Raw genomic sequence first — 26,679 nt, 5'->3', positions numbered from 1 at the left:
ATCCTGGCCTTGGTGCTTCGTAGCTGTGTGACCAAGTTTCTGAACCTCTGTTCAGCCTTGGGTCCCTATTTCATCAGTCCCAAGAGTCCTAAGGGACTCCCTGATCACTGGGTGTAGGGGGGCAGAAGGAGCCTTGTTTCCAGTGAGCTTGAGCCCTTGGAATCATGGAGTCTCAGAGTCTCAGTCCTCCCACCTCTGAAATGGGACGAGCGGGCCCCAGTTGACCACTTAAGGATGGCAATGGTTGAGGATCAATGTGAGCAAGTGTCTGCACTCTGCCGGGTACACAGTAGGTGTGCAGGGAATGCAAGGTCCCCTCTCCATGTCTGTTGCTGATGCCCCTGAGCCCCCCTGGGCTGATCTTTCCCCTTCTCTGAGCCTCAGTTTCCCCATCGTCTGTCTTCCCTACCCCTACTCACTGTGTTCCAGTGCTCCAACCTCCTTGCTGTTCTTTGAACGCCCCAAGCAAGATCTTCCCTTGGAGCCTTTGCACTCACTGTGCTCTCTGCCTGGAAAGCCCTTTTTCCAGGCATCACCGAGACTGACTCCTCCTCCACCTACAGTTGCCTCTCAGAAGTCACCTCCTCAGTGAGGCCTTCCTGGATCACACTATTCCTCTCTAGTCCCTATCTTCTTTATTTTTATTCCTGGCACTCATCACCAGAAATGAATGATGTCACATAATCATTTCTGCAGAGTTTTTGCCTGTCTTGTTCACTGTGTGTCTCTGAGGCCTGGCACAGTGAGTGGTACATAGTAGGTACTCAATAAATGTGTGTTAACTGGCTGAGTGGAGTGGGTGGAGGCTAATCCAGGGGGTGTCTGAGGACCTTCCCTCCCAGCGCTGACGCTCCGTGACTCTAGGCTGACCCAGGAAGGGAGAAGGAATCCCTCAGCCTCTCAGGCCATCCCAGGCCTCTCCCCAGCACCTTATCCTCAGCTGCTCCAGAGTAAAGGTTGTTGAAGGGGAAACCCAGAATTCTCTCTCTGCAGCTTGAGTGTCTCCTGATTCCCTGGAACTTATTCCCTCTGGAGCGGAGGCGGCCACATTAGGAACTCCACTCTGGGTAGCAGGATGCTGGAGCCCAAACCCGGCTCTTCTGCCCACCAGCTGTCACTTCACCTCCCTGGGCCTCAGTCTCCTCGTCGGTAGAGCGGGGTTAGCAGTAGAACCTGTTTCACAGAGTGAGGGTGAGACAGCCAAAAAACCTATCGACATGATCTCTGACCCCTGATGAGTCTTGATGACTATGATAATTTTTATGGGAGGAACGTCAACCTGTTAGTGATACAGGGACCAACATCTTGTCCTTTTCTTTTTCAGGATTAAGAAAGAATGGTGGGACCAAATCCCCAACCCAGCCCACAGCCCCCTTGTGGCTGTTGTCATCCAGGATTCTCAGGTAGAAGAGGGGGTTGGTGAGGATGCTGTGCACTGCATGTATCAGGAAATACAACTCAAGATGTCTGGGATGTTCAGGATATTTCTTGGCTTTTGGGGTTGCACATGGAAAGTCAGGAAAGTTTCAGGGTAGGTTGAGTCAGCAGCTAGAGGCTTTCACTCCCTTCCCTTTGGCTTCCATGACTGTTCTTTCAGCCTGGGTGGGGGACAGGGGTTCCTCTGGGGTTGGTCTTTTCCCTCCCTTGGGAGGAGATGATCCCTGAGGTCATCGGCATGTCATCTCTTGGCAAGGTACCTGTACCAGAGCAGGAGGCCAAAAGGAGAGGGAGAAGGGGACAGGCTTTCTGAATATTCCTCTTAGGAGTAGGAAACTGCCCCCCAAAACACTAGCAAATCTCTCCATTCTCATTGGCTTGAATCACATCACAGCCTCTTTCCTAAACCACTCACTTGTAAGGAGTGGGAATACTTGAGACCAACCAGGTGGCCACCCCTGAGCTACGGGTGGGGTCAGCTTCCCCAATGCGATGGCCAGGTGGGGTTTGCCTTAGTGCCATCAGGGTTCTCTAGGAGGGGGGGAGGGGAGGATACAGGTCCCGTCTAGAACAGAAGGTCTGAGTGTCCTCAATTCTCCAGGGACCCTGTAGCAGGCTCTGGAGTCCAGTGGTACTGGCTTTGAACCCTGGCTCTGCCACTTACCTGCAGGTTAGACTTAACAAGTTGCTTAACTTCTCTGAGCCTCAGTTTCCCTGTGTGGGTTATAGCAGTGGTTATAACAGGGCTGGTGTTGGAATTCACTGAGACAATCCACATGAAGTGTATATTACAGTGTCCTGCACATAGTGTCATTTATGTATCAGTTAGATTTTGCTATGTAACAAATCATCCCAAAATTTAGAAAGTTAAAACAATAGCCACTTATGTAGCTCTTGCTTCTGCAAGTCTGTAGTTGGGCTCTGCTCAGCAGTGGGGGTGGAAGGATCCTGAGTTTGGCTGGGCCTGTACCAGTGGCCTCACTCGCAGGTCTGGCAGGTGGCTGACACATCTGGGGCCATGGAGGTTACTAAGCCATGTATGTGTCTGTCATCCTTCAGCAGGCTGACCCAGTTGGCACAGTATCACTTCCACCACATTCTATTGGTCAAAGCAAGTCACACAGCCATGCCAGATTCAGGGATGGGAGGAGCTTCAGAGACTGTGGCCATTTTTGCCATCAGCCACAGCAACTTAATAGTGCAGCCTCCTTAATTCTCAGAAAACTGAGGCTCAGAGAGGGGAAGTGACCCGATCAGACCTCAGACCTGTGTGATGTCAAGACTCAATGTCTTCTCACGGCAAACACGTGCTGAGCATTGCTGGATGCTAGGCTGGGCCAGCAGGCCTCTCCGCTCTGTGTCACTGGCTGTTTCTATGTTTTAGGTGTCACTGTGGGGGAAGCGGTCCCAAGGCCAGGAACCAGCCAAGTGCCCGTATGTATATGAACTTGGGTCCCATCGCCTATGTGGATTTGGAAGGGGATGGAATTGAGGTGGTGGGCCCCATCTTGAGAGTCTGCCTTATCTTCCTTGTTGTTCAGCACTTGTCCTGTGACACTTGACTTCAAGGGGTGGCAGGGGGAGGGGGTGGTCTGGGAAGGTCAGCTGCTGGCTGAGCCCCATGAGTTTCACTGGGGGTCAGGTACATACTGAACCCCCTTGGGATGCCCAGTCTGTCCTGAGCAAGCCTGATGGGGGTAACAGGCAGGGCAGCTGTACCACTTGTTAAAATGTTTACATAGTGGCATACTGGTGGGCAGATACCACTATCCTGGACCCTTGAATATGCCATCTTCCTGGCCTCCTTAGCCCCTCTCTCAGGGCCCCCTGAACCTACCCGCAATCCAGTAAATGAAGGGTTTATACCTAGCAGAGCAGGGGACTCCAGGATGCTGCCCCAGCCCTAGGACTCCCCAGCCATTCTAATTGGCCCTTACTTATGCTATGGTATTGATAGGTATTTTATTTTTTTTTTTAATTTATTTTTTTAACGTCTTTATTGGAATATAATTGCTTTACAATGTTGTATCAGTTTCTGCTGTATAACAAAGTGAATCAGCTATATGTATACATATATCCCCATATCCCCTCCCTCTTGCACCTCCCTCCCACCCTCCCTATCCCACCCCTGATAGGTATTTTAAATACCATCATCCCTGACAAAGACTTCTCCTTATTCAATAGATTGAGTTTGTATTATATGCCAGGCTCCAGAAACCCCAAAGTAAGACACAGACCCTGCCTTCAAGGAGTTCCCAATCTAGTAGTGAGGGTGGACTGATAGATTATTGATTATAAAGTCTGGAAGTGTGTTTGCAACAGATAGACATTGATACCCACCAGGGTTCTCAGCCTTACCTAGTCAAGAGAAATTAACTAGATGCCAGACAAGAAATTCAGGCAAGGCTTTACTGGGGCCCCTGCTGCAATGGGGCGGGGCGGGGGGTGGTGAGGGGCTGGGGGGTGTTGGAGAACAAGTAGCAGGTTCTCTTGCCTGCTCCCCGAGGGGGGCAGGCAAGCTGGTTCCTGATATGGGGTGAGGGTGGGGGTGTGTCCAGGGATTGGGCCGGAGGGGTGGCTTAGGTGTTTTGCCCACCCCTCTGGTGGTGTGAAGTGCAGGGAGCATGTGCAGTACCCTGGTTTTGCTCCTTACACCCTGTTTTTGCTCCTGGCTCTTCAGTAATGGCAGTTGCGTTTTTTGGTCTTTCTGTATCTTTTGTACATGCCCCAACTGCGCTTGCAGGCAGTTATTTTTAGTCCCATATAGTTTCTTTGTATTTTGTTGCTGGAGGTGAGGTTTGTCCAGGTGCAAGCATTGTAGCACTACAGCAAAGGGTCCTGGGTCCCAGCCTGTCTCAGCATCAGTCCATGGTGATTTTGAGCTGGGCTTTGAAGGATGAATAGGAGTTTTTTCAAGTGGAGAAACTGAACCCTGATCAAACTTTGCTTTTGTAGACACTGGAAGACCTGTCTTGCCAAGCTTCTGCCCTGTTTACTGGAACATGGCGTGGAAAGGGATGAAGATTCCTCCAAGGCTGCTAGAAATGAGCCTCTCCAGTGTCCTGGAAAAGTAACATGGCACCCCATGGAGGTCAACAAGACAATCCTCTGGCCAGAGAGCATCAGCTTGGTTCGGTGTGTGGGGCTGTTTGAGGCCCAAGTGGAGAATGAAGAAGAGGAAGTGGAAGAAGATAAAGGGAGCTTCTGGCCATCACCTGACAGCAGCGGGGGCAGCTTCCAGGAGGGCAGGGAGGGCATTGCAGCCCGGCTGACAGAGAGTCTGTTGCTGGACCTTCTCAGGGGTGAGGACGGGGGCTTTAGCCCACAGGGCTTGGAGGAGTCCTGCCTTCCTCCACCTTTAGAAAATCCAAGTGCTCAGAGGCCCTGGGCCACGTTCCCAAGTGTGGGGCCCCAGGAGGCATCGTCTGAGGACAAGGAGCCTTTGAACCCAGAGTCAAGTCCTCCAACCCAGAGCCCAGCCAGGCTGGCTTTCCCAGAGATGCCCGGCGTCATCGCAGACAGTCCCACTTACCGCAGCTTCAGCACCTTCCTGAGCCAGTCCTCAGGCCCTGGAGAGCTTGACTCAGACCCACAGCTGGCTGAACACCTTGGGGAAGTGGACCCCGGCATCCCCGCCGCCCCCCAGCAATCTGCATCGCCCGCCGCACTCCAGCCTGAGCCAGAAACATGGGAGCAGATCCTGCGCCAGAGCGTCCTCCAGTGCAGGGTGGCCCCGGGCCCCGCCTCGGCCCCCAGCAGTGGCTACCGGGAGTTTGTGCAGGCGGTGAAGCAGGGCGGTGCCCAGGACAGTGGGCTGGAGGGCTTTGGCCCTTGTGGAGAGGCTGGCTACAAGGCCTTCTCCAGCTTGCTCGCTGGCAGTGCTAGCTGCCCGGAGACATCTGGGGTTGAGCCCGGCAGTGGGGAGGGGGGCTACAAGCCCTTCCAGAGCCTCACTCCTGGCTGCCCTGGAGCCCCTGCCCCAGTCCCCGTCCCCCTGTTCACCTTTGGACTGGACGTGGAGCCCCCTCACAGCCCTCAGGACTCACTCCTCCCAGGCAGCACCCCAGAGTGCCCTGGTTTGGAGCCAGTGGTCAAGGGAAAAGACAGCCAGAAGCCCCCGCTGTCCCCAGAGCCGACCACAGACCCCCTCAGGGATGACCTGGGCAATGGCATTGTCTACTCAGCCCTCACCTGCCACCTGTGTGGCCACCTGAAGCAATGCCACGGCCAGGAGGAACGTGACAAGGCCCACATTGAGGCCAGCCCCTGCTGTGGCTGCTGCCGTGGGGACGGGTCCTCACCCCCGGTGAGCCCCCTGAGGGCCCTGGACACCCAGCTCGGTGGGGTTCCATTGGAGGCCAGCCTCTCTCCGGCCTCCCTAGCACCCTTGGGTGTCTCAGAAGAGGGTAAGTGCCCCCTGTTCTTCCACACTGCCCCCAACAATGCTCAGAGCTCAAGCCAGACCTGCACGGTGGTGGCCATGCTCTCCCCAGGGCCCACGTGCATGGACGCTTCCTAGGTGCGTGCCTGCTTCTTGCTGAAGTCTACAGATGAGGACTGGGCCTTACCCGTGACTGTGAAATGCCTCCCTCCAGAAGGCAGCCAGGCTGGCAGTGTTCCGAAAGACTCAGAGAACCCTGGTATGAAGTTGTGAAGTCATCCAACCCTGGGGCTATGGAGACTGGACGCCCCCGGCTCCCAACATTGGCCCGGGCTCGCCACGTCCCATGGGAGTGGAGGGTGCCAGGCAGCTGTACCCACAGCAGGCACCTGCAGGGATCAGGAGGTTCCCGGGCACCTTGGCTTGTGAATGAGCTGTTGGTCATTTCATGGGTCCACAGCTGCCCCAGTGGACTATCCCTGTCATGCTCAAGGTGTATTTTGTCCACCGAGTTGCTCTGTTACCCATGTCTTGCCCAGGCCTGGGGTTAGCTGCCACCATCTCACTGGATTGGATGCTGAGCGTAGAAGCTACCCAAGCCAATGGGAGAATGACTTGGGAGGCCTTGGGAAACAGGTCCAGAAAGGGTGGTCATTTGCCCAGAGACGCCTGTTCATTTAACAGAGGTCGACACTGGCAGCAGAGTCTGAGCTGCGGAGGGGCGCTTAGTCAAGTGGAATTAACAAGGACACGAAAAATTGTGATTACCGAGCAGTGACAGCTTGCTGCCAGCTTCCCACACAGCTGTAAGGGTGGGGGTTCCTGTTAAGCACTGGATCCCCAGAACAAGCATGCCTGGTGACCTTGGGGCCGGTGTGTGCCCCCATGCATGCCGTTGCTGGCATCGGTGGTTCAGAGGGAGTGGCTGAGGTCTCCTGATCCAGCGAGCTGGGCGTCCGAGATGCTGACACCAGGCATATCGCCTGCACCTCGGCCCCCGACCTCAGCTTGAGTAATGCTTGTTTGTGTGCATCTCAAAAATTGTTTCATCACCTGGTGTTTGTGTTTGCTGAGGAGGGTAGCATGGGAGGGGATGGAGTTTTGTATAAATAAAGGTTCTTTACCTCCTTCTCCACCCTCCCCACCCCATTTATTAAACAAACATACTGCCAGGCACCGCTGTGAGTGCTTTATCTCTATTAACTCATAGAATCCTCCCATCCAAAGGTACTGAGACCAACCCAAGAGGTTAAGTAACTTCCTGTCTGCTTGGGTTTCCCCGAGACCAGGATTCAATTGCAGTTGGTTGAAATAGGTGGCGATCCCAGGAAGCCCTGCTTGGAGAGTGGGGAAAGGAGGCAGGGAAGGGCAAGAGGCAATAAAAGGTGTTATCACACAGAGTGCCAGCACGGGCAACAGATGCTTCACCCCGCCGGGGAGCTTGGGCAAGCCAGGCACAGTGCATGCCTAGAGGTGGGGAGCTGGCTGTTTGTCCACCAACTCCCACCTGTCATTGGTGGAGGGCTGCTGCCAGGGGCAACTCCCCAGCACTTCCAGCTGCTCCAGGAAAAATTCCTCAGATTGAGAGTTGGGGTCGGCGGGGAGGAGCGGTGTTTGAGCAGCTTTGGGCACGTGGAGATGTGGACAGGGCTGTGATGGCAGCTGCTACTTTGCCAAGGTCACACAGCTAGTGGCAGACCCATAGCTGAGCCATTGCTCAGGCTCTTTGTAGGTGATCCGTGCTTGACATCTGGGCGGTCGGTGTATGGAGTGGGCCTCAGACAGGCAGGCAGGGGATCTTAAGCTCCTTTGTCTGCGATCACTCTGTGTCTGAGTAGCCGCCCTGACTGCCACGCTTGCAAAATGAAGGGCTCGGCTGTTTGAGGTTCCTTCCTGCTCTGACATTCTACGTAATACATTACAGAGGTGATGGGGAGCTCACTACCTCACATGCAGCCTAATGTTTGTGAGAACTGCCTCCTTTGTGCTGAGCCCAAATCTATCCCTTTAGCTGCCTGAGTCACCACCCCACACCCATGGTTTGCAGATCAGGGAAACTGCTCTAGAGAGGAAAAGGGACTTGCCAACATCACACAGTGAGTGGCAGAACCTGAACTAGCCCTCTGGACCTTTTCAAGAGTTCTTTGTAATAAAATATAATAATTTAAAATAAAAATAACTAGTTAGGACCAAGCAATTTGCTTGGTGTCGTACACTGACTGTGTCACAGGTCTCGCGAGCAGGTTATTATCCCAATTCTACAGATAAGGGAGCAGGCCCAGAGAGGTTGAGGTTTAGCTTAGGGCCACACAACTGGGAAGTCCGGGAGCCAGGATTTGAATCCAGGTCTGATTGCAGAGTTCCCAGCCACCATGGTGTGCCATCTCATGTACAGCATGGCACCGACTCGATTGTCAGCTCTGATTAGCCTGCGGGTCATCTCAGAAAATCAAATTTTAAAACTAAGCAGCCAGGGAATTCCCTGGTGTCCAGTGGATAGGACTCAGTGCTTTCACTGCCGTGGCCCATGTTCAATACCTGGTCGGGGAACTAAGATCCCGCAAGCCTCACGGGGTGGCCAAAAATAAAATAAAAACTAAAAAAACTAAGCAGCCAACAGAGAAAATATATTTGGGTGAGTGTTGGAGAGCTGGTTGGATTGCAAGTCCAACAGAATTGAGACTGACTTATTCTATCCCCAGGATCTTAGGAGGAAGACACCCAACTTGTCAGCTGAGGCTCATATTACAGAATCCGCTGGGCTTTGAGAAACTAGAATGGAGAACTAGGCAGAGACACCTCCCATCTCTTACCCGGATTTCAACCCACCCCCCCAGGTTCAGGGAAGCTGGAGAGAGGTAACTGTTCTGGCTTCCCCAACCCCCTTCTCCATCTTAACACAGGGAAGGAGGAAGCAGAGAGAGCGGGAAAGCCACACATCCCACCGATGTTTACTGAGAACTTACTATGGGCCAGCCACTGTGCTGGATGTGAGGAAACTGTGAGTGACACAAAGTCCCTTCCCTCTTGGATCTTACAGTTCAGTGGGGGAGCAGAAATGTAAAAGACAAAAGGAAAAAATAGGAGTCTGAGATGGGGGGGCGGTTAGTGGAGAGGTCTTTAAGGAGATGACGTTTGAGCTGAGCCTTCAGTGACTAGAAGAACTTAGGATGGACTGGAGGAAGAGCATTCCAGGCAGAGGATAGAGCAAGTGCAAAGGCCCTGAGGCAAAAGGAGTTTGGCCTGTTCCCAGTAAGAAAGATCAGCTACAGCGCAGTGAACCAGGGACAGTGGTGAGAGATAAGGTCAGGCAGGATGGGGAACTGGAGTGAGGAATGTATATTTTGGCTTAAATGCACATTAGCCCCACCCACTGAGAAACATGGTCCAATAGACACTCTCTTCAATCTCTCCAGTCCCAAACGTAATCCATCTATAAGCAGGAGCCCAAGAGAAGTGGAGGCACTGGAGGTGTTCCTCCAATAGGACTCCCTCTCACCTCGCAGAAGTGGAGGACTAAGGTTCCTTCTGACAACAGTGACGGGGTGGTTAAAATCCTCCTTGCTGCTCTTCTCACTCAGGAGTGAAGTGAATTCCATCAGAAATGTGTTGATTAGCACAGGGGAGTGGCTGGCCGCCAGGGTCTTCCTTGGGAATTTCCTTGATAAAAGACTTTTAAAAATCCCCTTAAAATCTGATCTTGACCTCCCAGGCACTAGTCTCCAAATTAGGCAGGGAACCCAAGGGTCTTCAGGGTGTGAAGTCCCAGCCCCCCTCTCTGCTCTCTCTGTCTCCTTTGTCCTGCCTGTGCCTTCATTTTTTTCATTTGTAAAATAAGAAGGATAATAAAATCTGCACTGGAGCGTTGTCCTGGAGATAGTCTACGTTATCATCATCTTCATCATCTCCTGGGTTTGCTCCAACCTGGCAGGGGCACAGGTAACAAGAATGAAAAGGTACAACCAGCTTAGAAATCTAGAATTCTCAGCCTCAGCCACTGCTCTGGGCTTCCTCCCGTGGACCAAAACCAACCAAACAAACAAAATGTTGCCTGCCGTTTCAGTCAACAAAGAATGGTGTCTGCATTCTGGTAAACAAAAATATTGCTCACTATCAAGCCTTCAGCCACTGCAGCTGCCCCAGGACAGTGAGCCCCGAAGGGAATTCGGGAGAAAAACAGGATACCCGCCCTTAGACAGTTAAGATGTGTATCAAAGGAGTAATTTCAATAAGCCCAGACTCTCGCATCTTCCCAAACACAGAAAAGCACTAAAATCATTAACTTGAGATGTCTGCTTTTTCTTGTGATTAGCAATAATCTTTCAATGTTCTACTACATGTTTTGTTTTGTTTCAGCAAAAACTCCTATATATCCAGGCTGCTCTTTACCTCTTTGGAACAGTTCCTCAGAGCTATCTGAGAGGCTGTATCCCAGGCTATATAGTTCTCAGTAATGTCCCTGAATAAAACACAATTCTCAACTTTCACGGTGTGCTTTTTTTTTTTTTTTTCCAGTAGACACTCCAAATCTCCCTGGTAAGCCCCTGATGACTTCCACTGCCATTGGTTGATCCTGACATGGGAGATCCCCAGCTCATGCCCCCCTCAGTCCCCCACGCTCTCTGGCTTCTGCCTACTCCTTCGAGGTCAGGGCTTCCCCAGACTAAGCCTGGAGAGTCACTCCTTCATTCAAATATAATTACTCCCTGACAGCAATTGTTAAAACAAAAATAAATTTCTCAGATTATGAAAGTGGATCAAAGTTTTATTTTAGATTTTTAGGGAGGGAATCGGAAAAAAAGAGAACATTGGTTCAAGGAACAGTCTTAGTGTTACCAAACGCAAGTTCATGTGCCGGACACAGAGTGAGACCAACAAACCAAAATGTCGGAGTTTGGAGCAGAGAAAGGTTTATTGCAGGGCCATGCAAAAAGAGTGGATGGCTTGTACTCAACCCCGAACTCCCCAAAGGGCTTCAGCAAAGCATTTTTAAAGGCCAGGTGAGGGAGCGGGGGGGGGGGGGTCACAGGGTGTGTGATCAGCTCGTGCACAGTTTTCTGATTGGCTGATGGTGAGGTATCAATTCTTAGGTGCCAGCAGGTCTGGGGCTCACCAGTATCAAGCAGTTAATTTCTTCCATTTAGTGGTGGTTTTAGCATCTGTAAAAACAACTGAGGACATGTACATCAGATGCTATTATCTAGATATCAGTACTTCAGAGAGGAGCTACAGCAGAGGATATGGGGGAGGGGTCTGTCCCCAGAAGGCCCCAGAAGGTCCTGCTCTGTTACATTAGGAAGGGATTTATAGCAAGACAAATGAGTGTCCAGAATAACGCTATCCAACAGAAATTTTTGCTGTGTTGGAGAGCTTTCACGTTGTCCAATACAGTGGCACTAGCCATTTGTGGCTATTACACACTTGAAATATGGTTAGTGTGACTGAGGAACTGATTTTTTAATTTTATTGAATTAACATTTAAATTTAAACAGCCCCCTCCCCCAAATTTTAAATAGCCCCAAGTGGCTAGTGGTTACATTATTGGACAGGAGGACAGGGCTAGATCATTATAGTCCAAGGTACAACTTTAGCAATTGCCACAGCGTGGAGGAGAGAGGATAGGGTCCGAAGAGATGCAAGGAGAGAGGAGGGACAGATTGCATCAAACGTTTGCCCCAGAGCTACTGAGGGGCGGGGTCTAATGGATCGGGTGGGACCAGTGGGCGACCGCCCCACCGAGTAGGAAGTAGGCGGCAGGTGTGGGCGGAGCGAGATGCTGGCCGCGTGAGTTTCCCAGCGCCCCTCGCCGGTCTGGACCAGAGGTATGGAGAGCAGGGGTGGTGCCCCAGGGTAGCAGCACCAAAGGGGGCCGGGCGCGGCCGGAGACTGGAAGGTCTCAGCAGAACCCAGGAGACCTCCAGAAGCATTGAATTCGGGGTCCCCCCGCCCCAGCCCCGCACACCCCCCGCCTCGATTTTACAAAGATTTTTCCAGGAGGTGGGGGTGGCAGGATGGGGGGGGGTCGTTTCCGCTTTAGTTTTTTTTTTTTTTTAAACAAAACCCCTACTTACCGCTTTTTTCTGATTACTAAATCGGCACGTGCCAGCCTTCTCCTATTCAGGGAAAACCTAAACGTATACATAGGAAAGTGAAAACCACCGGAAATCCTGTCCCCTGCCCCAGCACCTGGCATCTCGTGGGCGGTCCCAAAATGTATATGTTTGTTTTTGAAGGTGTATCTCCGTTAACATCCTGTTGAATAACCTGTCTGACATTATTTTCCCACGAAAGTTATTGATTAAAAAGACAACAACAACGCAAGCAGCAAGAAGTTTCTGAGCCCCCGCTGCAAGGGAGGCATGACCTCACCGGATCCTCACAGCAGCCAGAGACCTCTGTGCGAGACTTTTCCATGATGTACCCTGACTCCTAACCACTCTTGTCTGCCATTTGCCTCGGTTCTTATACCGCTTTTACAGGTGAGAACACTGAGACTCAGAGAAGCAAGGGCTCTGCACTCATCCTGCCTCGGTTGGAACCTGCCTTTGCCAATTCGGAGCCGTGTGACTGTGGGCAAGGTGTTGACCACTCTGGGCCTCAGTTTCCTCCCCATCAAAGATGGATAAGAGAAGTACCCTGCAGCCCACAGTGGTGGGGTGAGGAGAGATGTCTTGATGGGTGAAGGCCAGGCGATGCCCAGCTGCTCTCGATTTTACAAAGATTTTTCCAGGAGGTTGGGGTGGCAGGATGGGGGGGGGGTCTGAGCTTCCTGACAGCAGCAGGACAGTGCCAGTTCTTCCTCAAAATCCCACCCTTTTCCTGCTTTATTAATGAGTTGAGGACGCCTGGCCAGTGGAGATCAGATTGGCTAGAGACCAGCTCATTGGTCCCTGCTGCCCCCTAGTGGCTCACTCTTGCCCAGCACCTGCCTCTGTGCCTATGGAGGTACCATGCCCAGAAAGCCCAGAAAACTAGGCCTGGGATACCTCCACCCTCCCGACCTCTCCTCTCTTTCATCCCTGCCTTTTTCCTCCATCCCCTCCAGCACCTGGCAAAGGGCTTGACATACATTCAGAACTCAGGGTGCTCCAAGGACCAACTGTGTGGCTCAGGGCCAGTCATGGAACCCCTCGGTGCTTCCTTCCTCTTCTGTAAAATGGGAATAATAATAGTACTGGGCTTCCCTGGTGGCGCAGTGGTTAAGAGTCCACCTGCCGATGCAGGGGACACAGGTTTGTGCCCCGGTCCGGGAGGATCCCTCATGTCGCGGAGCGCCTGGGCCCATGAGCCATGGCTGCTGAGCCTGCGCGTCCAGAGCCTATGCACCACAACGGGAGAGGCCACAGCAGTGAGAGGCCCGCGTACCGCAAAAAAAAAAAAAAAAAAATAGTACTGACCTCATGGAGCTGTTGTTAGAATTAAATATGTTAATACACATAAGGCTCAGAATGGTGCCAGCACATAGTTAAAGCTGTCCGAGTGTTTCCTAGCATTATTGTTATTATACTGAATGGGTCTGTGGGTGTCATAAAACATAATTAAAGGAGAGAATAATATTCCAAATTAATGTTACTTTATTTTTAAAAGGACAGACTGGACCAATAGAAATCTGACACAGAAATGGCCTGATGGCATCACCCCACCAACTGTGTTTGTATGTGTCCACATCACTTCTAGACATCGTCCATGTGCAGAGTCAGTGTTTGTATATTTGCAGAGGTTTCTATCATGCATTTCTCATCATATATTCATATATATTATATAAGACAGGTCTTCCCAGAGAAGGAGAACAAAACAAGAGAGACCAAGATGCAGAGAGAGAGAAACACTAAACAAACTTCTGATCCCAGCTCCAGTTTGATACTTGACTCCAACTACAGAATGACCTCTGACCCAGCTGTGGACTGATTCCTGACCCATGCTGTGGACCTATTCATGATCTTAGCTGCACACTGACCCCAGCCACCTGCTGACCCCTAGCCCTGGCAACAGAATAATCTTTGACCCCAACCATAGACTGATCTCTGACTCTGGCCACTTGGACCCCTCACTCTTATACACTGACACCCCACCCCATCTGGGAAATGGCATTTCCTGATTTCCAGCTGGTAAATTCAGCTTGAGTTGGTCAACATATCTGGTCTGTCTGTCCTTCCTCTCTGCCATGGAACCACAGAGAAAGCTCGCAGTTCTCCTTTCTAGTCAGAGAGCAGTGTTAAGGAAGGCTCCTTTGCCACCTTCTGTTCTGCTTTGGATGTGATGTCTGGTGGTTTGGCAGCCATCTTGTGATCATGAGGGGACAAGCTAGGAGAAGAAAGATAGTGCTCTGAATGGGACAGATTGAGAGAAAAAAAGGGCCTGGGTCCTTGATTATATCATCAAGTGATCAAATCGACCTCTGGATTCTGAAATAAACCATAAACATGCTTTTGTTTAAACCATATAGATTTTCTTGGTTTAAACAAGAAAAGCCATAAAGCAGCTTTAAAGCCATAAAGCAGCCTTAAAGACTGTAGCTGGTAGAATAATGGACCCCTAAAGATGTTCACATCCTAATCTCTGGAAACTGTGGACATATTACATTGCAAGGGAGAATTAAGATTGCAGGTGGAGGGCTTCCCTGGTGGCGCAGTGGTTGAGAGTCCGCCTGCCGATGCAGGGGACACGGGTTCGTGCCCCGCTCCGGGAAGGTCCCACATGCCGTGGAGTGGCTGGGCCCATGAGCCATGGCCGCTGAGCCTGCGCGTCCGGAGCCTGTGCTCCGCAACAGGAGAGGCCACAACAGTGAGAGGCCCGCGTACCGCAAAAAAAAAAAAAAAAAAAAAAAAAAAGATTGCAGGTGGAATCTCAATTGCTAATTAACTGACCTTGAGATGGGAGATTATCCTGGATTATGTGGATGGACTGACATAATCACAAGAGTCTTTATAAGTGAAAGAAGGATGTAGGAGGATTAGAGTCAGAGAGAGAATTGAAGATGCTACGCTGCTGGCTTTGAAGATGGAAGAAGGGGCCAGGAGCCAAAGAATGCAGGCAACCACTAGAAGTTGGAAAAGTCTAGGAACAGACTCTCCTTTTGCATCTCCAAAGGGAATGCAGCCCTGCTGACGCCTTGACGTTTAGCTCAGTGAGACCAGTTTCAGACCTCTGACCCTAGGACTATAAGATGATACATTTTTGTATTTCAAGCCACTGGATTTGTAGCATTTATTACAGCAGCAATAGGAAACGAATCCACAGATACTCCTCATTCATCTGGACACACCCAGCCTTCTTTTCCTCAAGCCCTTCACCCATCGCCACCCTCTCCCTCATTTTTGCCACTCAGTCTCCACTTCCGGAGGGTTCTGTCAGATCTCTGCCTGCTCCGTACCTCCATCACATCCATCATTTCTTGTTAAAGTGAACGTGGGGCAGGGCTGAACTTCATGCACAGGCCACCAGGACACTAGTGCTGCAGGGCCCTGTGCTTGGAATTTGATGCTCGGGGGTCCCTTTCCTGAAATTCTTAATAATTTTATCTTTGAATCTGTGCTTTGTAAGGGAAGCCCCATGGGACAGTGAAGCATGCACCAAGGGCTTGGAGTCTCTGCTCAAAACTCCCACCTCCAGCCATCTGCCCGCCCCCCTGGGAGAGGGTCATAGCCACCTGCTCCTGCACCCCCTGGCCCTCTAGATACTACTTGGCCTCCCTCTTCCCACCTGCATCCAGTATCCAGTGGAGAGGGCTGGACACAAGGAAGGCACAAGGGAGGGTGGAGGTCGGTTGCTCACCTCATGGGATCTTGGTGAAGAGTATGGCGGTGACCATTCCCACCCCAGGTGTGTCTGCCGGGCGGCCAGAGGCTGCAACTCAGCCGAAGCGAGCCTCTTGCCTGCCCCCCATCCAGGTACCAAGAGTCACCATCTTGAATTCTTAGTACTTTTTGAAGAAGAAGCCCTGAAGTTTTCATTTTGCCCTGAGCCCCTCAAGTTCCGTAGCCATTCCTGACACGGACTCATTCTTCCTCCCCAAGGTTGAGCCCTCCACCTCCAAATACCATCACTCCCCTGGGTTTTCAGCTTTTTCCCTGTGCAGGCTTCTTCCCATCACCACGTACAGCTGTTCTGGTCCCTTCCATCTTCAGACAACCAAAGCTTCCCTCCACCAGCCTCCGACTTTCCCTCTCTCTGTCTCTCTGTCTCTGTCTCTATCTGTCTCTGCCTCTGTCTTTCTGTCTCTGTCTCTCTGTCTCTGCCTCTCTCTCTCTGTCTCTCTGTCTCTCTCTGTCTTTCTCTCTGTCTCTGTCTCTCTCTCTTTCCCTCCCCAGACACAGTTCTCGAAAGCAGTCTCCTCTCTCTGTCTCCACTTCCTTAGAGCACACCCACTCCTCAGCCCTCTCTGTGTGGAAGCACTTCTGCCAGGAGCCTGCTTCCATGGACACCAGCTGCCAGGTCCAGGCCTGTTTCAATCCCTAGCGTCCTCCGGCACCAGCCTCTCCCTTGTTCTTGAGGCTCTGCCCTTCTTGGTTTTCTTGCTGCAGGCTGTTTGCTCCTGGACAGGCTCCCTTCCCAGGTCTCCTCTGCCGTCCCCGAAATGTTGAGAGTCCTCAGGGCCTGTCCTGGGCCACACACACACACACACACACACACACATGGGGAATCTTATCTGTGTCCATACAGATTGTAGCCAACCACAACCTTTACTAAATCTAGACTAGAGTTTCATGGGGTAGGGACTGTATTGCCCAGCACCCAGCACAGTACCTGGCACACAGAGTGTGCTCAAGAAACATTGGTTCAATACATGAATGAATGAATGAATGATGCCTTCTAAATATGTCTCCCCACCCAGATCTCTCCCCTGAACTCCAGACCCATATAGCCAACTGCTATTGGGTGTATCTCAATTTTCACATCTCCCACCCAGATATGTCCCCTGTAGTAAACATCGCTATCTAATGTGACATCAGTTATGGTATATTGTATGAAATATTGTCCTTGATTTCTCATCAGGTCTCCCATGCCTCTCCCACTAGAAGGTAGACTTCACGGGGACAGAGATTTTGGGTTGGTTGGTCCACTGCTGTACCCTGGGGCCTTAGAACAGAGTGTGGTACATAGTAGGTGCTCAAGAAATACTCTGGACAAATGAATGGATCTCCACATGAATGTGCCCACATCTCAGACTCAGTGTATCCTCAGCTGAGTGCTTCATTATCCTCCGTACACTATCTCCTTCCGGGTCCTGGTCTCAACTGCTAAATCTAAAGAGTGAGCATTACTCCAGGCAGCGCCCTCCTCCCTCTCTACCGAGATTCGGGCGCTGGCACCCTGTTCCTAGCACCCCCTCTCTCTTTCCTGCTCACGGTGCCTCCTGGCTTGCATTAGCCAGAAGTGTGGCACACATATCCCTGGGGTAATCCAGGTGGGGGACACAAACCCCTGGGGTCCCTAAGATGATTTGAAGTGGCACATGGGTGTGGGGTAAAAGGACATTGAGAAAGTGATCCCTTTTTCAATTCTCTTTCTCTTCATCTGACGAGCCTTCCACAGGCTACAGTATCTAGCTAGAATTTCATAATTCGTCTTTGGTGTCATTGTTTTTGTTTTTATAGTTCATTTCTGTTTATGAAAAGGAAGGCTGGTTTTCCATTTGTGATGAAGACAATGTTTCTTCTAAAAATAAAATTCTTTAAATAAAACAAGTAAGTCAATATGAAGAAAAAGTTTAAAAGTGATGGAGGGCTTCCCTGGCAGTACAGTGGTTGAGAATCCGCCTGCCAATGCAGGGGACATGGGTTTGAGCCCTGGTCTGGGAGGATCCCACGTGCCGCGGAGCAAATAAGCCTGTGCGCCACAACTACTGAACCTGCGCTCTAGAGCCCATGAGCCACAACTACTGAGCCTGCGAGCCACAACTACTGAAGCCCATGCGCCTAGAGCCTGTGCTCCGCAACAAAGAGTAGCCCCCACTCGCCGCAACTAGAGAAAGCCTGCACGCAGCAAGCAAGACCCAACGCAGCCCAAAATTAATTAATTAATTAATTAATTTTTAAAAAGTGATGGACAAACATGTAAATCTGGAAGAACTAAATTGTGGCAGTGTGGATGAGGAACAAAAGTTTGGAAGACGTGGGTCTACAGACCAGAGCCCAAACCCTTTGCAGCCTGGCTCCTGGCTCCTCCCTTCTCATTCCTTCAGCCCATACTACTCCCCAGACACATGACCTTGTGTGATATAACGACTTATAATAAGAAATATATATTTGGTCTTCATCCCTGTTCCTGGCACAGAGCTCCTAAAACCCTCAGAATTTCCTAAGTGACAAGAGCATTAAATGTCTTTTGTTATGTTAATGAGGTGACCTTTGGGAAGTCCCTAGGTCACCTAAGGATGGAGGCTGGTTGCCAGGGGAACCAACCTTGTGATTAGAGGGGAACTGACTGTCCCTCCCTTCAACCTCCTGGGAAGGGAGAGGGGCTGGAGATTGCGTTCAATCACCAATGGCCAATGATGGGATCATTCGAGCCTATATGATGAGGCTGCCACAGAAACTCAAAGGGACAGGGTTTGGGGGCTTCTGGTTTGGCGAACATTTGGAGGTGCTGGGAGATTGGCTAGTTCTGGAGATGACCTGGAAGCTCTGTGCCCTTTCCCCATACCTTGCCCTAATGCATCTCTTCCATCTGGCTGTTCCTGAGTTAAATCCTTTCCTAATAAATGAGAATCTAGTAAATAAAATGTTTCTCTCAGCCATGTGAGCTGCACTAGCAAATTAATCAAACCTGACTAGGGGGTTGTCGGAACCTCCACTCTACTGCAAGTTGATCAGAAGCACAGGGGACAGCCTGGACTTGCAATTGGTGTCTGAAGTAGGGGGTGGGGGACAGTCTTGTAGGACTGAGCCCTCAGCCTGTGGGATCTGATGCTATATTTGGGTAGATAATGACAGAATTAAGTAAATTGCTTGGTGGTGTGGAAGAGCACACACACATATTAGAATTGGTGTCAGAATCGTACCTGGGAACCCCTAGACACCATGACCTGGCCACTGTACCCAGACCACACTATGTATTTGAAAACCCCAAGCCTTTGCTCATGCCCTTCCCCCTACCAAGTGTGCCCTCCCCCACGTCTCCATCAGACACCTCTCCATCCTCATACAGAGGGATTCTGCTTCTGTCTGCCCAGCATCTACTCCTCCTTCTATTAACAGGACCTGGTCTTCCTTGGGGACAATCTCTCCCTATCTTAGTTCATGTTGTTTCCAAGGAACTGATCTCACTCTCAGCCTTCCAATAGGACACATAGGCTTGGCCATTCAGGGTGTTCCTTCCCCAATCTGTATAGTGGTTCGTTCAGGGATGGGCATGTGATTAAAACTGACCAATGAGAGCCTTTCCTGATATGATCACTGAGACCATTAGAAAAAAGATCTGTTCTTTCCTCTGTGCTTCCTAAACTGGTAGGTTATAAGCCTGGAGTTCTGAGAACCTTTATTTTTGGGTGGGGAGGGGGCAGGGGGAACAGCTGAGTTTCACTCAGCCTGCTTAAGGTAAAGCCAATACAAGAGAAAGCAGATCCCAGAGGTGGAGCCCTCCAATCTGAAGACATTATTTGATCCATCCATGCCTGAAACTATATTCTTCAACTCAAAAAAAATCTTTTTATGAGCCAGTAAACCCATTTTAAAAAGCTAGTTCTGTCACTTACAACCACAAGGCTCCTGCTTGAAACAGCGTCTTCTTGTTTTGTTTTGTTTTGTTTTTCTAGATAGAATTCACAGAGCATAAAATGCTCCATTTTCATTACTTAAAAATATACAACTTACTGGGTTTTAGTATATTCACAATGTTGAATCCATCACTGCTATCTAATCCCATCATCACCCACCACACCCCTCCTCGCAAAAAAACCCCGTCATTAGCAGTCGCTCCCAATTTTCCCTCTGCCCATCCCCTGGTAACCACTGATGAAACATCATTTTTTAAGACCCAGTTACAGTAGGCATTTCCCCAGAACCTTTCATTAAACACAAGGCAGAATTGTTCTCTCTTTTATACACATCCCTTTATTATCACTTATGATTGTAGTTTTATTTTCTGGTTTTTTTTTTTTGCGGTACGCGGGCCTCTCACTGTTGTGGCCTCTCCCATTGCGGACGGAGCACAGGCTCCGGACGCGCAGGCTCAGCGGCCATGGCTCACGGGCCCAGCCGCTCCGCGGCATATGGGATCCTCCCAGACCGGGGCTCGAACCCGTATCCCCTGCATCGGCAGGCGGACTCTCAACCACTGCACCACCAGGGAGGCCCCTATTTTCTGTTTTTAACAATGGACTATTTTGAACATACAGAAAATGACTACTCCTGATTCTCTGACTAGACTGCCTTGAGGGCAGAAACTATATTTCTTCTGTGTCTCCTAGCCCCCAGCCCAGGGCCAGGTTCAGACGAAGTGTTCAGTGAAAATAAATAAATAAATAAATAAATAAATAAATAATAAAATATTAAAACAAAAAGTGAACAAGGGCTCAGTCCAAACATCCCAGCCCTGGGCTGGGCCAAGACATGAAGATGCCAGAAAAGGTTTGTTGACTGACTGCTGGACATCCTTGGTAAACAGTTCCACAATGGACAACACTCTTACCTTGTTTGTGTGTGAAGGGCAGGTGGGGGTGGTATGCTTTAGCTGAACTGATCACTTCCCACACTCTGACAATTAATTAAACCCCAAACTAAAGTTACAGTTGGTTGCCATGTCTGGGTACTCCCTAAAATTTCCCCAAGCCACACCCACTTCAGATGCTTAGAGGCAGTAGAGTGGGGAGGCAGAGCAAACCAGCCATCACGGGCATGTTGACTGAACTTCTCTCATCTCAGTTGTCCCATCTGTACAATGGGGCTAAAAATACTAAGTATGTCCTAGGGTCATCTGAGGATTAAATGAGTGAAGATTTGCGTAGCATTTAGATGAGCACTGGCTCATTCAAGAAGTCTATTAAACAGGATACTTTTTCTGGGTTAACCAAGAAGTGTATGAGATCACTAAGTCATCGCACATGCTGTTTCCTCTGCTTGGAAATACTCTTTTCTACCCCTTACTCACTGCTTTACTCTGTTACCTTTCCGCTTAGATGCCCCCACCTCCAGGAAGTCCTTTGGCTCCCTAGACTTTGGTTAGGTGCCTCTCCTCTGGGCTCCTTCCCCATCAGCACAGGTAGGGATGATCTGAGACATCTTGGGGTGCCCGTTGTCTAGCATGGGGCGGGTGCTGAGTTCATGAAAGCACATATCAGAATATGCATCGAAGGATAAACAAGTGATTTTGTTCTCATCCCTGAGCCCTTCTAACTGAGACTCTTGCCCTGCCCTGGGCACCAAGGCCCTGGCTGCATCCTCCATGTGTGCCTGGGAAGAGAAGGCTGTGGACCAATGGGCATCCTAAGGCTGGTTTGCACCAGCTCCAGAGAGCAGCTGTGTCATTTTTACTCAGCCCTGCATTCTGTGACATCATGTTGGTAGCTTGAAAGTGGCCAGGGTGGGAGTATTTACAACATGGAAAGCAGCAAACACCACATACCAGGTTTTTGTTGTTTGCTTTTTGATGGCTGACCAGCACACCTCCCGTTGTTATTTTGGGGGGACCACAGAACCCTTGTTTCAGTCTAATCGGGACATGCTTTCCCACAACTAGATTTTGCGCGTGCAGCTCCCTCTGCCTGGACCCCTCCTCCCCTCCCCCCACGGCTAACCACGGCTCCCTCGTGGCCCCTGACCTTTGAAGGACAAGACCTGTGCTTCTTCCTCCTCCTCTTTCCCTGCTGCACCCAGCCCAGCCTGCAAGCTGCTGCTGTCAGTAAATGCTTGTTGATTGTCTGACAGTTCTTGGTAAATACTTTTGTGAGTTTGACCTTTTCCCCATGTGAATGTGGGGAAACCACGGCAGCCTGAACTTTCAGTAAAGAGGAGCCTCTTTGAGGAAGGGAGTCTTTGCAGAAACTCACCACAGCTGCCTGGAAGCGGAGTCACTGCAGCCCTTCCTCCCTGCGTGCGCAGCCTCTTGGAAGACCCAGGTGTCTCAGGGCCAGGCTCCCTCCGGAGCAAGATGGGGGAAGAGGAGGAGGTTGGGGACTTTGGGGCAGCGGCTCTTGGTGGGGTGGGAGGCCCTGGAGGCTGACACACGTGTGCACGCACACACGTGGGGTTGTGCACGACAGCAAGTGCATGTGGATTTGTCACTTGGATCATGGTCTGGTTTCAGGCGGGTTGACAGAGGCCTGGGGATCCTCCAACCACAAAGGGTGCTGAAAATAATGCTGGTCTCTGTCCCCTGCACAACCCACCTCCTGCCAAGACCCAGGTTGTGCCCTGTGGCTCCAGCAGAGAGCGAGAGGGTCTACTCCTGTGTGCACATGTGGGGAACAGTACTCACAGTCCCTGATGCATGGGAGGGCTCAGCTCTGCAGAGTGAATACTCAATAACCAGGACCTGTCTGATTTGAACATGGTGCGTGCATGTCTACACATGCACGTGCCACCTTCCCCCCCCCCCGTCGATTACACATGTTGGGAAGGCGGGAACTCTGTTTTTGTCACTGCTATGTCCCCAGCACAGTGTCTGGCACATAGTAGATGCTCAATAAGTATTTGTTCTTATTCAAGTGTGCACGTGTACACATATATGTGCCTGTGTTCATGTGACCGTGTGTGTACCTGCACACGGGTGAACATGGGTGGATGGGGGTGTTGTGTGCTTTCTGTGCAGCCACGTGAACAGGGATGTGCACACCTGTGTGAATGTGCCTGAAGAGGGAGCGTGAGAGAGGGGGCTGAGTCCTCACCAGCCCACGTGACCACGCGTGATGCATCTCCCGATAGCTGGGAATCTACTTCTGAGAGCTCAGGTTGCACGTGCGCATGGGTGCGTGAGCAAGGGTGTGATTTCATGTGCACGTGTGTGTATGTGAGAGCTGTTCAGATGTACACATGGGGGCGTGCATGGACTTTTGTGAGAAAGGTGATGGGGCGGTGGTTAGCAAACTGTCCAGGCTCAAATTCCTCTTTCATTTCATAACTCGTCCATCTGAGCAACCGTGGACGAGTTACTTAAACTTTGTGCCTCAGTTTCTTTATCTGTGAGGTGGGATGATAATAGCAGCTGCCTCCTGGAGCCACTTGGGGGACTGAATAAGATACTAGCCCTTGGCACTGATTCCATTAGGAGTGGCTCTGGGCATGCCCATGAGAGGTCCATTGGGCCGGAATCTTCCACTAAGGCCATAAAATGGAAAGAACCAGGTGACTTTCAGGGGTCTAAAAAGAGCAATCATGCTCAGGAGGGGAACTTTGTACCTCAGAAGACATCAGAGGAGACTGTCAACCAATCAGTGTGATTAAGGAGGATGAGGACTTTCCATCACTCCTGCCCAGGCCCTGGGAGGGGCTGGAGGACAGCAAGTGACCTCCGAGGCTGGCTAATCCAGAGTGTTCATTCATCCACTGATTCACTTGAATCACATTTCTTGAGTCCCAGAAGATTCTAGGCCCTGGGGGATCCAAGACCGGTTCCTGCCCACGTGGAACTTGAAGTCACATAGAAAAGCCCCAATAATGCAGTGTGGCTCACAGCACGATGAGGGAAGCATGGGCCCAGAGGAGGGATGACTCACCCGGTCTTGGGGCATCAAGGAAAGCTTCCTGTAGGAGGTGACATCTCCAATGAAATCTGAAGGATGAGAACCAGTTTACCAGGAGATGGCAGGGGCGAGAGGACATCTGGTGGAGGATACAGCACAGGCAAAGACCTGGAGGAACAGCCCGACCTGGCTGGAGCACACAGTGTGAGGTGAGTGAGGTGGTAGGTGAAGCCGGAGGGGAAAGCAGAGCCCTGGGAGCCACACGTGGTGTTTGAGGCTGAAAGGGCCTTGTCATCTGCAGGCCATCCTGACTCGGGGATGGCAGGGGTGCCTATTTCCTGGGATGAGTCCAAAGTGGGTGTGGAATGGGGCTGATGGTGGAAAGGAGGGCCTTGAAATACCCATGCAATCACTCGACAAATATTTCATGAGCACCTACTATGCGCCAGGCACTGCTCTGAGGGTGGGGGGCTGTGCAGTGAACAGAACAGACAAATCACGGCCCTAATGAAGTTGCGGGCCTACTGTGGGTACAGACAGCCAGGGGATGGGCATGAGCACACTGAGTGAGGTCGGGTGGCAGTGAACACGCCAGGGAGGTGAGGGAAAGAAGGGCGGAGAGCTGCTGTCAGGGGAGGCCAGGGAGAGCCTTGCTGAGGGGCAGGGGAGTCTGAACACTGGCTTGACGGGAGTAAAGGAATGGGCCATGCACGCATCTGGAGGTGGGAGAGGGAGAATGTTCTGGGCGGAGGGGCAGCCTGGGCAAAGGCCCTGAGAAGGGAACACTGTGATCCAGGAACAGCAGGGAGGCCAGCGTGTCCGGAGCAGAGAGCGAGGGGGCGAGGAGATGAATTCACTGGCGGTGGGGACCAGCCACGGAGGGCCTTGCTGGTACCCTAAGGACTTCGGGTTTTTTATTTGTTTGTTTGTTTGTTTTGGCCGCACCGTGCGGCATGCGGGACCCTAGTTCCCCCACCAGTGCACCCCCTGCTTCCAATGCACCCCCTGCATTGGAAGCGCAGAGTCTTAACCACCTGACTGCCAGGCTAGTCGCAGAACTTTGGGTTTATTCTACAAATGACAGGAAGGCTTTGGGGGGCCTTCCCCAAACACTTCCCCAACATGGAAGTGACGAGATCAGATTTTTGTTTTATTTATTTATTTATTTTTATAAATTTATTTATATATTTATTTTTGGCTGCATCGGGTCCTCGTTGCTGCGCGCGGGCTTTGCTTTTAGTTGTGGCGAGCGGGGGCTACTCTTTGTTGCGGTGCGCGGGCTTCTCATTGCGGTGGCTTCTCTTGTTGCGGAGCACGGGCTCTAGGCACGCAGGCTTCAGTAGTTGTGGCTCACAGGCTCTAGAGCACAGGCTCAGTAGTTGTGGCGCACGGGCTTAGTTGCTCCGCGGCACGTGGGATCTTCCCGGACCAGGGCTCGAACCCGTGTCCCCTGCATTGGCAGGCGGATTCTTAACCACTGCGCCACCAGGGAAGCCCCCAGGTTTTTGTTTTAAATGACTACTCTGCAGGGAGGAGAACAGGATGTTTTGGGTGGGGGAGGCCCGAAGGCACAAGTGGGAAGAGCGATGGGCAGCAGCCTGCTGTAATCATCCAGGTGAGGGATGCTGGTGGTTCAGGCCAGGTGCTGACCTCGGAGTCTGGGTGTGTTCTGAATGTAGACCGGCAAGACTTCCTCACACGTGGGTTCAGGGTGAGGAAAGAAAGCGAGAAGGCAAGGATGACCCTGGGCTGAGGCCAGGCGCACCCGCAGTCCACTCCCTTCAGCCTGGAGCAGGTGGAATAATTATCACTGAGAAGCATAATCATAACCCCTGCTGTCTGTTGAGCCCCTACTTGGCCAGGCGTGGTGACCTCATGGCATCCTCGTTATCACCCCACCTGCAGGTGGGGGTGTAGAGGCTCAAAAGAAGGAGGCTCGCCCAGGTTCTCCTGGGCCTAAGGGTTGAGGTTCACCTGAGAGGTCATCAGTAGGATTGTGGGTCCAACACCGCTCCCACTACAACACCAAATCAGGGGTCCTCTCCAGGGGCTACTTGGCAATGTCTAGTGACACTTCCGGTTGTTACTGCTGGCATCTAGAAGCCCAGGATGCTGCTTAACATCCTACGATGTAGAGGACAGCCTCACAGCAAAGAATCATCCAGCCCAGAAGTCTACAGCACCGAGGTGGAGAGACCCGGCTCCCGCATCCTTCCAGCGCCCCTAAGAGACCGCCTGAGGGATTTGGGAGCCCCTCCCTGAATGAGAAGTGAGTCTGTGCTAGGGTGGCAGTTAGCAGCAGGCAGCTGTGGTGACAGAGGCTGGTTCCTCTGTGGAACTGAACTCGACATCCTTGTGGCTTTTCTTCTCCTTTTCAATCGGCCCAGGCATCTGGGCCTAGGCCTCTCATGTGTAGACAGTCTCCAAGGGCCCGATGTGTCCCCTGCCCACTACCCTGCTGAGGACCTTCTATGGCTCTGGGTACCATCTTCCCTCCAGTCAATGGCCTCACCACTTCCCTCTTGTCCACCCACACCAGGGCCCTCATTCCCCAAATACCCTGTGTCTCTGCTTGGGGCTTTGTTGCTCATCCCCAGGACACACTTCCTTCCTCTTTCAGTCTGTTCTTAACTGTTTTCCTTCTCTTATTTTCTTCTGCATTTATCTTGCTGCTCTTTTTCCAAATTCTTGAGAGGGATGCTTGAAACATTCCTTTTTAGCTTTTCTTCTTTTCTAATTTATGAATTTTTAAGGCTATAAATTTCCCTCTCAGTATTGTTTTAGCTGCAACCCACAAGTTTTGATGCGTACTTTTTGTATCGTTCGGTTCAAAATGCTTTCTAGTTTCCCACTGTGATTTTTCTCATTGTCCCTTAGGTCATTTAGAGGTGTATTTCTTTGTTTCCCCATCCACATTTTTGACAACCTTTGGAATGGCTTCTCCTATCTTTTCAACATAGTGAACTGCTCTTCCAAGCCCAGTTCAAGCGGCCCCTCCTCTGAGAAGCCTTCCCTGAACAGTCCCTCCAACCCAGTCCAGGCATGTAATTAGCAGTTGCCTCTTTTCTGTTCCCATGGCACTTTATACAGACGATCATTGTAGCACTTTTAGGGCACACAGTAATGTATCTGTCAAGACTCCTTCAGTTTCAAGGGAAAGAAAACTGATGCTTTTGGCTTAAGCCAAAAGAGAACCTACTGTCTCATTTCACGAAGATGTCTGACTTTCAGGCACAGCTGG

The 26,679-nt window shown here is 51.1% G+C and overlaps 1 protein-coding gene across 8 annotated transcripts in view; it reads left to right on the top strand.

Annotated features, from left to right (window-relative positions):
* The window catches only part of IL4R (interleukin 4 receptor), a 39,312-nt gene extending 32,318 nt beyond the window's left edge, over nt 1–6,994 (top strand). For all 8 annotated transcript variants that reach the window (XM_082645187.1, XM_082645188.1, XM_082645186.1 and 5 more), the window contains 3 exons: nt 1,325–1,403; nt 2,822–2,871; nt 4,393–6,994. In XM_082645187.1, coding sequence (XP_082501313.1) covers nt 1,325–1,403; nt 2,822–2,871; nt 4,393–5,956 — 1,693 coding nt within the window. In that variant the 3' untranslated portion in view covers nt 5,957–6,994. The remainder of the gene's footprint in view (nt 1–1,324; nt 1,404–2,821; nt 2,872–4,392) is intronic.
* The last annotated feature ends 19,685 nt before the right edge of the window (nt 6,995–26,679 follow it).

Source organism: Mesoplodon mirus (genome assembly GCF_964341445.2).
Source record: "Mesoplodon mirus genome assembly, chromosome: 15".
Lineage (NCBI taxonomy): Eukaryota > Metazoa > Chordata > Mammalia > Artiodactyla > Ziphiidae > Mesoplodon > Mesoplodon mirus.
Note: the sequence above shows the minus strand (reverse complement) of the source record. Positions and strands in the feature narration are given on the sequence as shown.